The sequence below is a fragment of the Siphateles boraxobius genome, unplaced genomic scaffold (assembly GCF_051911475.1).
Source record: "Siphateles boraxobius isolate OS27281-9 unplaced genomic scaffold, OSU_SipBor_1 65, whole genome shotgun sequence".
Lineage (NCBI taxonomy): Eukaryota > Metazoa > Chordata > Actinopteri > Cypriniformes > Leuciscidae > Siphateles > Siphateles boraxobius.
In genome coordinates, this window is record NW_027509192.1 from 6,662,505 (window position 1) to 6,676,645 (window position 14,141).

General features: G+C 37.4%; 1 protein-coding gene across 5 annotated transcripts in view; it reads right to left on the reverse strand.

The window, feature by feature from the left end:
- ckap5 (cytoskeleton associated protein 5) overlaps positions 1–13,983 on the reverse strand; it is a 31,236-nt gene extending 17,253 nt beyond the window's left edge. For 4 of the 5 annotated variants that reach the window (XM_077210505.1, XM_077210504.1, XM_077210503.1 and 1 more), the window contains exons 1-25: positions 13,860–13,983; positions 12,508–12,594; positions 10,815–11,008; positions 9,787–9,993; positions 9,525–9,696; positions 9,211–9,343; positions 7,721–7,824; positions 7,524–7,637; positions 7,327–7,431; positions 7,109–7,198; positions 6,859–7,023; positions 6,641–6,769; positions 6,088–6,237; positions 5,895–5,993; positions 5,683–5,793; positions 5,484–5,576; positions 5,214–5,399; positions 4,576–4,670; positions 4,419–4,476; positions 4,061–4,186; positions 3,281–3,420; positions 2,982–3,156; positions 2,713–2,826; positions 1,300–1,428; positions 470–664 (exon numbers count right to left, since the gene is read on the reverse strand). In XM_077210505.1, coding sequence (XP_077066620.1) covers positions 470–664; positions 1,300–1,428; positions 2,713–2,826; positions 2,982–3,156; positions 3,281–3,420; positions 4,061–4,186; positions 4,419–4,476; positions 4,576–4,670; positions 5,214–5,399; positions 5,484–5,576; positions 5,683–5,793; positions 5,895–5,993; positions 6,088–6,237; positions 6,641–6,769; positions 6,859–7,023; positions 7,109–7,198; positions 7,327–7,431; positions 7,524–7,637; positions 7,721–7,824; positions 9,211–9,343; positions 9,525–9,696; positions 9,787–9,993; positions 10,815–11,008; positions 12,508–12,564 — 3,141 coding nt within the window. In that variant the 5' untranslated portion in view covers positions 12,565–12,594; positions 13,860–13,983. Of the gene's footprint in view, positions 1–469; positions 665–1,299; positions 1,429–2,712; positions 2,827–2,981; positions 3,157–3,280; positions 3,421–4,060; positions 4,187–4,418; positions 4,477–4,575; positions 4,671–5,213; positions 5,400–5,483; positions 5,577–5,682; positions 5,794–5,894; positions 5,994–6,087; positions 6,238–6,640; positions 6,770–6,858; positions 7,024–7,108; positions 7,199–7,326; positions 7,432–7,523; positions 7,638–7,720; positions 7,825–9,210; positions 9,344–9,524; positions 9,697–9,786; positions 9,994–10,814; positions 11,009–12,507; positions 12,595–13,694; positions 13,782–13,859 lie in introns of those variants that run through there. The other variant, XM_077210501.1, reaches the window with a different exon arrangement.
- Positions 13,984–14,141: the final 158 nt, after the last annotated feature.

The window sequence follows — 14,141 nt, forward strand, 5'->3', positions numbered from 1 at the left end:
TGTCAGTCAGTGCGCGTAAGATCGTTTGGTTTACATTAGCATGATTTTGAAAATCACATTTCATTGGTTCAGACTCATGTCATTGAGAATTCGCAATGAATATTCACAAAGTTGGAACACTGTGCTTTAAACTGGTTGAGGGGAAGCGCATGTCGTCAAGAAGCGAGCAGAGAAAATTGGAATTTTTTTAAAAAGGGAAAGGTAGTCATCTCAGAAAACATACAAATAAAGATACTTTTAGATGTTTCATTTCTATTTGGAGCATTGGGATCACTAAACGAAGGATTAATGAACTCAATTTTGGGAAAACCTCAAATTCCACCAAAATGTACATTTTTCATTTGTCCCATTCAGACTCATTTTGCCAGAACGGGTCACATTATTAGAATGATTTCTGAAGGATCATGTGACACTCAAGACTGGAGTAATGGCTGCGCCCAGCTCCAAGGTTAGGGCATCTCCCACTTGCCTTCAGTTTGCTGGTAGCCTTGACCATCTTCTCGTAGCCCAGGTGCATCATAAAGGTGGGAAGGGCATCCTGAGCTTTCTTGCGCACGTCGCCGCTGCGGTCCTCCAGACAGGCGTACAGGTTAGGCAGACACAGCATGAGGTCTGAGGGCACCGTACGTAGGGTGGGCAGCTTCTCAGCCAGCCAGCCCAACAACTACAGAATTTAAGCAGCATTTTAGCTTGTGATCATTGATCAAATAAAACGGATAAAAATAACCTTTCAAAAAGAGTTTGTGGCTTTTTGACCAAAGATTCTTAGCTTTAAAGCCATTTATTTGTTAGAACAAAAATACTTCCCAGATCTGAAATTAGCCCTATAAAGCCTATTGTATCATATTTGATACACAAAAAAAGGCCTCTAAATTAAAGCGATAGTTCACCTAAAAATGAAAGTTGTCAATTTACTCACCCCCATTTTGATTCAAACCTGTATGAATTTGAACACAGAAGAACATTTTAAAGAATGCTGGGAACTAGACATTTGCTGGTCCCCATTGACTTCCATAGAATTTTTTTTCCTACTATGGACGTCGATGGCTACAGTCAACTGTTTGATTACCAACATTTTTTAAAATATCTTCTTTTGCGTTCAACAGAAGAAAGAAACTTATACAGGTTTAGAACAACTTGAGGGTGAATAAATTGACAACTTTCATTTTTGGGTGAACTAGCCTTTTAACATGACCAAAGCTTTGCTGAAAAACCTGTTGCACACAATCTAATTTCAAAAAATGTGACTGAAAATATTTCGTATGTCAGGCTTTACATGGTTAAACGTGAGTGATGTACCTCCTGTCTGAGGAAGGGGTTTTCCTTCTTGAGCTCCTCTGATAGGTCCTCTCCTTCAAGCCATTCCTTCATTCCAGTCTGCTCCACCCAAGCGTTCAGCGTCGTCATGGCAGCAGCACGGACGTTAGCCTGAAAGAGTCAAATTTCAAGCAAATTAGAAACCTCAAAGTAGAGCATTAAATAGTTATCTGGGGTCTCATTTATAAAACTGTGCGTAGGATCCTTACTAAAAGTGTACGTGCAAAATTCACTTTATAAATCCCAGTCAGCGGAAGAATGTGCACACATGCGTCCCCGAAATAACCATATATGGAGCTTACAATGCCTAGTTTTACTATGCATGTCCTCATCTGCATATCATTTGCATATGATTATTCATCCACGTGATACCACGTTTAACGATACAAGATATTAGGAAAATATGAAATACGGATGTGCCGTCACATTACATTAATAAAAATCATAAGCCTATCCTTGCCTTGTTTTTGAATAAATAAAATAGTGTAAAATACATTTCAGAGAAAGTTTTTCTCAATCTTTTCCACTGGCCAAAGAGTATTTTTAATTGATTATATTTTTAATGGAAACAGATAGACCTTGTGCATTATTTGCACGAAACTATTTTCTCAGACAATCTGCTATTATCATGATAAGCAATTCTGTATGTAAAACATTAAAACACAGAATACCAGAGGAAAAGTGTTCAAAAGCATTGCATCCACAAAAAATATTTATATTTATTGAATATAAAAAAAGGTTGTAACTTCTCAGTAATGATTTCATGTAGTTTAAGTGTTTAACTCCATTAATGGGAACTACATATTTAATCTAAATGTTTATATCAAAAGTAAAACAGTTTAAATCATTTTATTTATTTAAAGTGTCATTGTGAACATGCACTCTATTTATGATTATGACTCAAAGATTTACGGTTTTACTTCATCTGCCGTTAGATAGGCTATATGTGCGTCAGTTTCACTAAACGACCCAACGCGCTCGCTGGCGCGGACATTTAAGAAGGGATGGATATTTGCTTCAAGTCATAGGCTTGGTAAGTGAAATTATATTTGTATTATCTTTCTGTATATGTATCATTTTCTTTAGATTTGACCAAAAAGAAATTTAACTCCAACTCACCATCTGTGTCGCCAATTCCCTTTGTCTCCAGAATGTGCGTACGCACGGCTCAAAGTTTGCTTAAAGGTGCGCACATTCTCCCGCCAAGTTTGTTTTTAATAGATCACAACCTTTGCGTGGAAACTGGCGTACGTACGTTTTCAGCCCCGTTTTGTGCGTACGCACGCTTTATAAATGAGACCCCTGAACAGCCAGACGAGTCGCACAAGCTTGTGTGATTCCACACCACAAGTGTAACAAACAGACCCCCCCATCAGTGTATACAGCGTTTCATACCTTGCTGTCACCAAGAACGGTAATGACTGGAATTCCCAGGTTCCTGACATGCTGCTTGAGTGATGGACCCATGGCAGTGGCTATCTGTTGCAGAATATTGAGAGTCTGCTGGACCTACGGACACATTTTATGACAGTACAGCCAAGCCTTTAATAGAATGCTACAATCGAAATGCCTGAGTGGCAATAGGCAACAAAAAAATAAATACATGCTAAACAAGACTCAAATATTTCATTTCTGATATTAGTTTAATACGAAATTTACGTTACCAATAGTTTGTTGGAGTCATTGAGACGGCCCTTCAGTGCCATCGGTAGCTCGCCGATGCTTGGCTGGATGAATTTGGCCTCAGATATGATGGCTGCCACCTCATCAAGGCCCTCCTTTCTGACCTTCCAGTTCTTGTCACTGATCTTTGACACCATGTCATATGTGATTTTATCACTGCAAATGAGAAAAATCTCTCTTAACTGAATCCTTTTTATTCCTACTAGCATCCAAAATATGCCTGATGGATCCATTATTTGAAAAGAAAAGGTTTTTGAAGCACTGCCACACTCTCACTGACCTGATATCAGTTCTGGGCAGCAGGTCCATGATGTCTCCGGGTCCACCGTCCACCTCCTCTTCTTCAGCCACGTCTCCCTCCTCCTCAGCTCCTGCTTTTTTGGCACCACGGAATGGGGCGGGAGGAGACTGACCTTGCATCTATAAAAGATACCATGATAAAGTGATGAGTCAGATTTAACAAGAAAAACTAAAATAAACTAAAATAAATATAAGGATTTTAAACATTAGCAACAGTGCTCTATACAAGTCAGCACAAATTCAAAATCAGTTCCATTTCATTTATTATATGTGGTTCTAAAATGAATGACAGCAGCAGAAAAAGCTAAATATGAAACAATCTAATAGATTTAACACTTTTTAAAAATGTTTTATTTTTTAATTTACATGCATTTCTTTAATTTCTTTACCCTCTTTGATTTGCAATGTTCAATGAATCGATGCTTTTGGAAAATTAGTTGCAAATACATCAATTGTTTCACAATCTTATTTTCACTTTGATATCTGGTTTGATAAACTCAGTGTTACTGTATTGAGCAAACATGGGCATTACAAACAATGAAGCAGTAAAAATACACAAACACACCACTATAAAGGTACTTGGCATAATCCAGATAGGGAGGGATTGCCATTGCCAAAATAAAACAATGAATAAACAGGTGTGGTTCACTTGATTATACACATAAAGCAGGTTTAAATGTGAGCTAAAACCCACTGATGGTCAAGTCAACTCTTTGAAAGGGTCACTTTCAATTACTGTATTTCAAAAGGCCATATTTACCTTCTCAAACTCAGCATTTATTTGTTGAAGGAGGGCTGGTTTTTCATCTTCAAAAAACATGCGCAGGGGAGCGCCCATGTACAGGTACATGACTCCCAAAAGAGCGATCGCTGATGTCCTCACAGCCTGAATGTTACATGAACACAGCTCATTACACACAATTACATCTGACAAATGGATTTGAAGATCATTATGAACAAAGGACAATATAATATCGTAATATTCCAGGAAACTTGTTTATTAATCACTATTAGCAAGTGTTGCACATAGAAGTACCATTAAACATGTCAGTCCACTTGAAAGGCCCAACAGAAGTATGATTATGTATACTGAAACCATGACTCATAAAATTACTCACAGGATTTGTGGCACCCAGAGCAGTTTTGACATTGTTGATGAACGCCTTGACATTTATTCTGGAATATGGAGAATAAGATTCAGAAATGAGGAAAAGATTAACTGCATGAAGAAAAAACTAAAATAAATAAATAAAAGCCCAGGTATATAGCACTCACCCTGCAAATCCAAACTCCTTCATGGCATTGGCCAACCAGTTCAACGTCTCTGCCTGGTTTTTAGGATTCTTCTGAGCGAAAGCCAGAGAGACAACCTGAAAATTGAAAAACAGCAATTAAATTTTTTTTAAAAAAATGGTATAAAATGTCACAATATTAATAATCAATTTAATAAAGGCTAGACAAGTTTAAGTATTTATAATAATAATAAATACAAAGTATGAAAATTAATAATATAATAAAAAATCTTTAAAACAATTGTTAGACAAGTTTAACAACTACTACACAGTTCTGTCTAATAAGTATAAATGAAATTGATTTTATTTTTTTATTATTATATAAAATAAATACTTGATTATTGTTATATAGATGCCATAATATAAATAATTTAATAATCAAATAAACAATTATTAGACAAGTTTTACACCAACAACTACTTATAAACGTGTCTAAACAATAATAATAAACTATAATATAAAATACTATAAGAATACCATTTATAACTTAACTATAACTTAACACTAACATGTAATATTATAAAATAAAATAGTAATAAAATAGTAAAATTTGACCATTTGCTCATTTCTGCTAATTTATAAAAATAAATTAAGAAGCCATTCTATATCCCAAACACTAACCTGTTCAGCAATCCACGGCAGAGAACAGGCCTCCCCAATCGCAGTGAGAGCCTCTTTAGCGTTACTTCCACACTTCACGTCACCGACCTTATCAACCAGGCCATCCAGAACCACCAGTGCGGATGTCTTGGAGAACAATCCCTTTTGTGCAATTAGACCCACAACGTGGAGCTTCATTTGCATTACCTACAGAAGTAAAACATACTGAAAGCACCTGATCCAATGCCAAACCCTGAGAACTTAAGAGCCTTACATGTTAAAGAGGACTACCTGAAAGTTGGTCTCTTTCCATCCAGGTTTCTTAGCCAGCATCCTGACTAAAGCCTGGCATGGCATTTCAGATTTGTCCATCTGCTCCACAGCCTGAGCAGAATGTAATCAAGCTAAGTTAAGAGCATGTTCCTCAAGTTGAAATCATTACAAAAGGACTTAAATGGCACAAAAAGTGGACACAAAATCCACAAGTCACCCTCTGAAACTCCTCCATGCTAGCAAGTCTCTCCTTCCAGTTGCCGCTGTCCAGCAGCTGCATACAGGAGGCTGGGAGCACAGCAGACGCCTTCTCCTCACACACTTCCAGCTGACGAACATACAAATTCAATTACTTGACAATTTTGCAAAACAATTATTTTTTGGTCAAGCCAAAATATTGAATATGTCGATGCAAGATTGGAGACATACAGATAACTCCGTCTCGACAAATTCCTTAGCATCTGGACCTTTCTTGGACTTCGCACTTGGGGCAGAGGCAGGTTTGCCCTTCTTGGGAGGTCCTGCAGCCTGTTTGTGAAGAACATGACAAAAAAACAAATCTGTTTTAAATCTCTCATTTAAAAAAAAAGAAAGAAAATGATAACAAAATAAAAACTGATACCTTTGCTGGAGGAGCTTTCTTAGAAGGTCCGGATGGTTTGGCGGGTGCTTCAACAGAAGGAGCTTTTGCAGCAGGTTTCTCTTTCTTCTCTCCTCCACTACCACCTCCTTTCTTGCCAACAAGCTCCACTTTATCAGCACATTCTTTTATCTATTTATGCAGAAAACATGAAAGGAAGAGCCATGAACTTTTGCACTAGCTCCTTCCACAGTTTGTTCACCAACTATCTAGTGCATATTGCATGCAAAACTGGGGGAAGAAAGTTATTCGATTGGTTTGTTTTATGCAATTTCAGGAAGTCTAGAGGGTAACAGGTTGATACAAAAACATGGCCAATAAATATAATTTTTATTTAAAAAAAAAGTTATCAGATTCATTAATTTAATCATCCAATATTTGATTGTGCTTGTTGATTTCCCCAATTTTAACATTTTGTATAAACCCAATAAATAGAAAGTATAGAAAACCATTATCAGTTGTTGGCATCCACCAGAATTTAATATTGGTGTATCACAGAATTCAACCTAAATGCAAAGTTAAAACATGTTTTAACCTTGTCCAACTTGAGTTTGTCCACATCGGTTAAGAATGGGTTGACTGCTTTCTCCCCTACCACCTTCATCGCTGTCCCTAAAGCCTCAAAAGCAGCATCTCTGACCTCCGGAGCAGAATCATTCACTTGCTGCACCAAAAAAGAGAGACAACTTACTAAACAAGACCAAGAATGCAGTTGAGAAAGAGTTAACGCACTGACAGGAGAGGAATCTGTACCTTGAGGAAAGCTGCACAGAAGGGCTTCAGAACGCTTTTTGGCAAAGTGCTTGGGGTGCAGCGACAGAAGCTTCTGGCGAGGAACAGTGAAGCCTGTTGCTTGATGGAGGGGTTCTTGTTGTCCATCACTGACAGAACATCCTCACTAATGTTCTGTAAGGTTGTCTGCAATACAGTTATACCAAGTTAATAATTAATCAAATTTCAAATTATCGTCTGCCATTTGCCACCATGCGTTTTGAATACTCACAGTAAGGAAGACTGCATCAATGGCCTCCTGCAAGGCCTGGACCACCTGAGGTTTCTTCTCCTTGAATTTCTCCAAGATAGTTGGCACCACCTTAAAAAGATTCAAAGGGAAAAAAAATCATCCAATGAAACTGCAGTCCGTTTACGCTGAACGCCTCGACAAAAGAGATGACAAAACGAATCGTGACAGGGTTTACAAGACAGATTTAAAGCACTTACAAGACCTGCATATGTCCCAAACTTCTTCCTAAGTCCTGCTGCCAGTGCAGCCAAGCACTTGGCTGCCATGGCCACTAGCATTACATTGGCATCTTTCCCAATGACCTAGAAAAAAAGAAAAAGAAAAAAGACAGAGGGGGTTATGACCTTTTTCACAAAGATTATCCCATTACCCAGAATTCAACTAGAACTTCTACCTTTTTTAATGCTCGGACTAGGTCCCCATAGTCTCCATTCTCGAGTTTTGGGTTCTTAGTCAAAGTTTCCACTGCCTCTAACGCTTCCTTCCTCTCCTGCCATTTTTTTGCTTCCTGTGACAAGGAGATGAAATGACAAATTAAACTGATGCGAAACTCAATGATGATTAATACATTTACACGTTGTTCTGACTTACGATTTTTTCATAGAAGTCTTTAGGAAGTTTTGAAAGGATCTCGACGGCTTCCAAGAGCTCATAAGGATCAACCTGAGCAATTTCAGCTTCCTCATCATTGTCCCCTATGGTCAGAAATTCAAATTGATATTAATGAAGGCATATTTATAAGTCAAAACTAAAATGAATTAAAACAAATTGTAATAAATATTAAAATGAAGTAAGAAAATATAATTTTTATATAGTATAAAATACATATTTGTATTATGCATCATTATAATACTATACATTATAACTAGAGTACATTTTTAGTACTTTGTCATGTCTACTCTATACTGACAGCTACTCTGTTGTTAAAGAAAGTCTCTTGGCTTTGTGCTAGCAACTAATTCATTCACTATGGCAACTGATGTAGATATACCAGTCAGATACGGACTACAAGGTCTGAACAAACAGATCTGATTACATTACATTCAAAATGGTAGTGCAGTCAGTCAATTATAAAGACTGGATTTGAAAAACAAATCTGAAGGATTATTAAAACAATATCCATATTAGGCATGTTTAGATGCACTGATAACCATCAAAAATCAGTTTATTGAAATAACCCAATTTACCCATTTGCACGCAAATCAATATCCCAGCAATGGAAGTAAATCACGTTTACAAGACTGTATTAAAAAAATTGCCCGTCGATGACTTCAAAACGTAAATATTAATGTATTTCACTCTGTTTATTGTAAGAGTTGTGATGTTAAAGCATTAAAAACCCAAGAGTACTTTAAAATGTCAACAAGACTCATTCTCTCCCATTTGAAGTTTCTACAACTGTACCACTTTTCCTTAGGCGGCACGAGATGAGAAAACATTTATTTTTCTTGGATCAAGAAGGCGGAGTTTGCAAAATATTTCTCCCCCCTTAGCGCGAAAACTCGCTTTGGCTGGATGCGCTTAAATCTGTCGTATAAGGACGCTTTCCCGTCACATATCACACACGCACACTTCAATAAGCCGTCAGAACACAGGTTAAGGCGTTTACATGCAGTGACTCAACCTTAAGTTTATCAAGCGATGAGAATATTTTTGACTAGTTGAATAACGTCGTTATTTTTGTTTGTTTTGCGCACAAAAAAGTATGCTCGTCGCTTGATAAACTTAAGGTTGAGCCACTGTAGTCAATTGACTATTTTAACAAGGTCTTTACTAACTTATCTTTGCCAGCAGATGCAATTACAAATTAAATTGCAGCCTATGAAGGAGTAAGCCAGCTCTCAGATTTCATCAAAAATATCTTAATTTGTGTTCCGAAGATGAACGAAGGTCTTACGGGGTTGGAAGTAATTACTGACAGAATTTTCATTTTTGGTTGAACTAACCCTTTAAGCATTATTGGTTTAAGAAGGTGCATGTAAACGCACACAGTCGTGATGATAGGGTTTAAATTGAAATGCTGAATTTTCACTACTGCCTTGTCTTTGGATAAACCATTGACTACTGTGCTATATTCTCACCGTCCGCCTCATCTCCTCCTGCAGCTTGCTGCTGCTCAAACTTGGCCTTCAGGTCCTGTTGAGAACGCAAGAACCTGGTCTGCTTAGGAGCTGTAGTTGGGAGTTTCAACCATTCTTCCTCCAAATCTTTCAACTGAAAGAAAATGGTCAAATAAGTAATATTACAACTTGCATTAACAAGCTGGAAAAATAATAATAATATCTACGCCAATTTCAAGAGAACTACGAACGTTCAAGTACAACAGCTGCTACAGACTCACATTTTAAAATGAAAATTTTGCATTTGAAAACTTAATGGAGAATAGCAGTATCACCTGTACGGAATTAATATTCTGTAGAGGAGCTCGCAGAGCATCGCGGATCCACCTATAGATCTCCACCGCCAGCAATTTGGCTTCGTCTCGAACTGCCTTTTCTCGAGACTCAAACTGTTTTGGCAACACTTTCACTACAGGTTTGAGCGTTATGATCTTTGATCCAAATTCACTGAAAAAGGACAAATAAACAAGTTTTTTATGCTGAATAAGTGCCGGCAAGTACAGTGATGGTTAACAGGTTTAAATATTGCCTACTCACCAAAGTGCCTTCCTTAGTGTCTCAAGGCAAGTAACAACAATCTTGGGGTTCTTGTTATCCAGTCCTTTGATCAGCTCATCCTGGACCACTTCTGCTTTCTCAATCTCTATGTACATGAGGCAGATATCACTCCCCAGTTCCTTGGCTCGCGCTTTGGGCTGGTTGAAGACTTTGCAGACAACTCCAGAAACCACTTCCCCTGTTGTCCTGTAAGACAAGACTCATTTCCATTAGATCCCATTAAGACATAATGATACTAAGCCCAACAAATCAACATTTAGCAGCAAATTCGTCAAATTGTGGCAAGTATGTTCCTTATTAGCGCACTAACTTGTAGACCATTCTGGTGGCACAAATAGCAAAGAAAGTTATCTGATTATCCCTAAAGCAAACCAACAAAACACAAACATCATGGAAGGGAAGTTACTTGTTTTCACATCACTCCTTTATCAAAACTGAATTAAACAATTAATACTCTATGAAACAGTTTATCATACCATTAACAATGACTAAATGACTCTGGTTTTAGACAGACAGCCATAAAGGCACCAACTCAATAGGCCTAATGAAAAGCGATGGAGGGAGCAGCACAAATTTAGGCCTTTTCTTAGATTCTTGTTTAAAAATAGGGAATTTCTCTCATCCTCATGAAGATCGGAATATGTCTCAACCGAGAAAAAAAACAAAAAACATTTCCATGGTTTTCAAAATGGGTTAAAGACTCTTGCTACTGCAGCGTTCCTACTTTGCCTGATGACTCTCCCTCGATCCAAAAATAGACATCACATTTCTGCTCGGTTCCAAAACTCAGTTGTGTTACAAAATGTTATCCCATATAAAACATTTCAGAGGAAAATAAAGAGCTGCCCAGGGATCGAGAAAAAAGCAAACGTTGCCTTTAGTCCTCCAAGAACAAAATCAACGGTTCATGAAACTAGTTTAAAATCTAGCGACTAGCACCACGTTCAAAGATTTCGGTTGGAACTTGTTTTTTGTCCAAACAGCACCGTAAAAGTTAAGCTACTTACTTTCCAGCCACATGTGCATTCTCGATATAAGCAAGTGCTGCCTCCAGTCCTTTGAGTTGGGCTACGGCATTGGAATCTGTTACGAATCTCTTGACAAGTCCAAGGTATTTGCCCCATTCAGGGCTCTTCTCATCTTCTATCCTCTGGAAGAGCTTCAACGCTTCCTCGTATCCATTTAATCTTGCTTTCCAAATCTAAGGGAAACCAGGAGATTAATAATGACAAAACAACAACCAAATAAATGAGCTCGTGACTTGAGGTAACTAACTGGCCCACTTTCCTTAGAGGCCAACGTACGCTTAACAACCGATTATTTATAATAGACATGAACTCTTCAACTACACAACGTGCTTTATCATTTAAGCCGCAATGTGCAGTAGCCTACATGCATAAAACTCGGGTTGATAAAACAAAGTACCAACTACTAAACAGAATTTTTATCATAAAACTCAAGCAAAAGGTGTGACCAATCAATGTTTCAATTTACTAATCGGTCAAAAACAAGGGCTGGTCTCACAGACAGAGCTTTAATTAAGCCAGGATTAGGCCTTAGTTCAATTAGGGCATTTAAGTAGCTTTTATAAACGTGCCTTAGAAAAAAAAGATTAGTGGTGGTGTGCATCTTAAGACAAAACAAGTTGCTTTTGGTTAAAACATTTTAGTCTAAGGGCTAGGATTAAGCCTGGTCTGTGAAAACAGGGGTAGATGTTTCAAACAAAAGTGCACACTACTCTCACCCCTGATCATCCCGCCCCTTCACTACAAGTATCAGCAAGAAAAAAAAAAATGAATGAACATCAAAAGGCATGTTGAAAGGTGCCTTGCAACTGGCTGAAATAAAGTCTTGTGTAATCGTCCAATCAGTTTAAACTGCGGGAAGACGTCACATGTAAACAACATGTCACCTAAGTTAACATTCACGATTCACCTCAGGAAAGTTATCCAAAGATGCATTAAAGTGATCAATTACAGTAAAGAAATGTAAAATGTTACAAAAAAATTACATTTCAAATAGAATTTATCCGTTTTCAAAAATACACAATAATAGTTTGATAAGATAATTCTTAAACAGCATGTTAGAATGATTTCCTAAGAATCACGGGACAGTGTATACTGAAGTAATGATAATGAAAATCCAGCTTTTTGTTCTATTAAATTTTAATATTTCAAAATTTTACTGTTTTTACTCTACTCTAGTTCAAATGAATGCAGCCTTGGTGAGCATAAGACTTTTCACACCATCAACATTACAAAACCCAAACTTTTGTATAGTTTATGTAGGCTAGGTGTACATATAATGTCAAACAAACATTATGTACATATCTTTGTGCTAATTTTTTGAACAATGGTTTATAATGTCCAAAATTTAGTATAAACATCACTCATTTTTATTTTTTACACTTTTCACTAATTGATATGATGCGCAAAAAAAAAAAAAAACATAGTTAGGTTAAAGTTAAACCATTCAGCGAAGTAGTTGCACACCTAAATGTAAATGAGATTCACTGCATCAAGGAGTAAGATTTCCATAAAGAATGATGACATTTATTTCACTGCTTTGCATGCATTCATCTCTAAACAATTAGGGCGAGCACACTGCTGACAGTTTGGTTCTTCGAACACAAGATGGTCTTCCAACACTGTCAGGGTATTTTTGATGGGCCAAAATATAAAATTAGCCTGGATCGCTCACCTTGTGTTCACATTTCTGGTCTATGGGTAACTTCATCCATTCACTGTCATCCCCCATGGCTGTTTTCTGTCGGTCTGATCTATTCAACTAAACAAAAGAAGGGGAAACTTTGGTTGCTCACACGGCATACAAAGCAGAACAAAAAGCAATTAAACCAACTTTTACACACAAAAAACGTACAAAATAAGTAAAGCATACAGTTTAAGAACAGATTTTCAGATAACTTCAGGTTCAATATTAAATGGACATGTTTGAGCTAATCTGACGCATGCAACAAACCTCAACCATAAGCATTAAGAACAAATATAATTAACAAGGCATGGGAAACTAGACTAGCTTGTCACAGTAAATAGTTCACTGCACTTTGCAATATCCACATGCATTTCAACAACAATCTCCAGCCAGACAGAAGAATTGCCTTGATTCACTTCACAGCAAATGCACACATCATCCATATCTGCAGTCAAAGCAGAGCAACATCCTCTAATGCATCTCCCAGAAGAGCCTAGTTTCATATTACATATATCGATCGAAGCCTAAAATGTAAATACTTAAATACAAAGCCCAGGCTTTAAGTGAGGAAAACACAATTTAAAAGCATATAGGCTAAGCCAAAGAAACGTGTGCATGCAGAAAGCGCCGCCAATTCAGCCCGCCCAAAACAAACATAAAAGCAAACAAGGAATGTTTAGAGCAATGGCAACCATCTAAATTATTTATTAGTCAAGAAAATTATAAATAAAGTAGTGCGAGGCATTTAAAAACGTTAGAGTGGTTTGCATCGCATCACATGTGAAAACACTATGGGGTGCAGCAGAGCCGTTAGTGACCCGCAAACACTGTCTCTCGGGCTGTATCATTTAGCAGATTAAGACGTTCAAATATGGCCTTAATTCAAACAGGACACTGCAATTTTAATCCTCACGGCTTAATAAAACAATTCCCGTGAATGGTTTATTTAGTTACAGGGTGTAAATATGGCAAAATTTAAATATACCGGTTAGCTTTTAGCACATACGCGGCCCTGACTGACTGTCTGTTAGTCCTGCAACAGCTTAAACCATCACGAGATTCAAACAAATATCGCCATTTTCATAGCTTTCCACAACGGATAAAATGTCAACATTTATCCTCATCATCTCATCTAACCTGACATGTGACAGTAAAATGAAAACCCCGACTCACACTATATTGTTTGTCACAGATATAAAAGCGGCTTGATATTATTCAGTCCGTCACTAAAACTGAGGCCCTCAAATAAAACGCAGCAACGTATAATGAAGACGAAAACGCTTCAAACGGCTTTAGTGTAATAATGTCCGATCACAATTTCATATATCAGCGTTATTTACCTGCTTTTAGAGAGGGAAGACAGGGCGATCTTCTTCAGCTGAGACCGATATTTGGTCATTACTCTCCGGGATTTGAAACGCCTCCGAGGGCGGGGAGACAGAGGGAGGAGACGCCTAGTTTTCATTCAAACGTCCAATTCATTTGTTATAGGCTGCTGTATAGTGCATTTTGAGGTTTATACAGTTTTTATTGAATATTTAGCGTTTTAATGTTAAAGTGAAGTGAGCATGCAATTACAGAATCAATTGTCTTATCACGTTTTCAGAAAAGCATACTTTTGG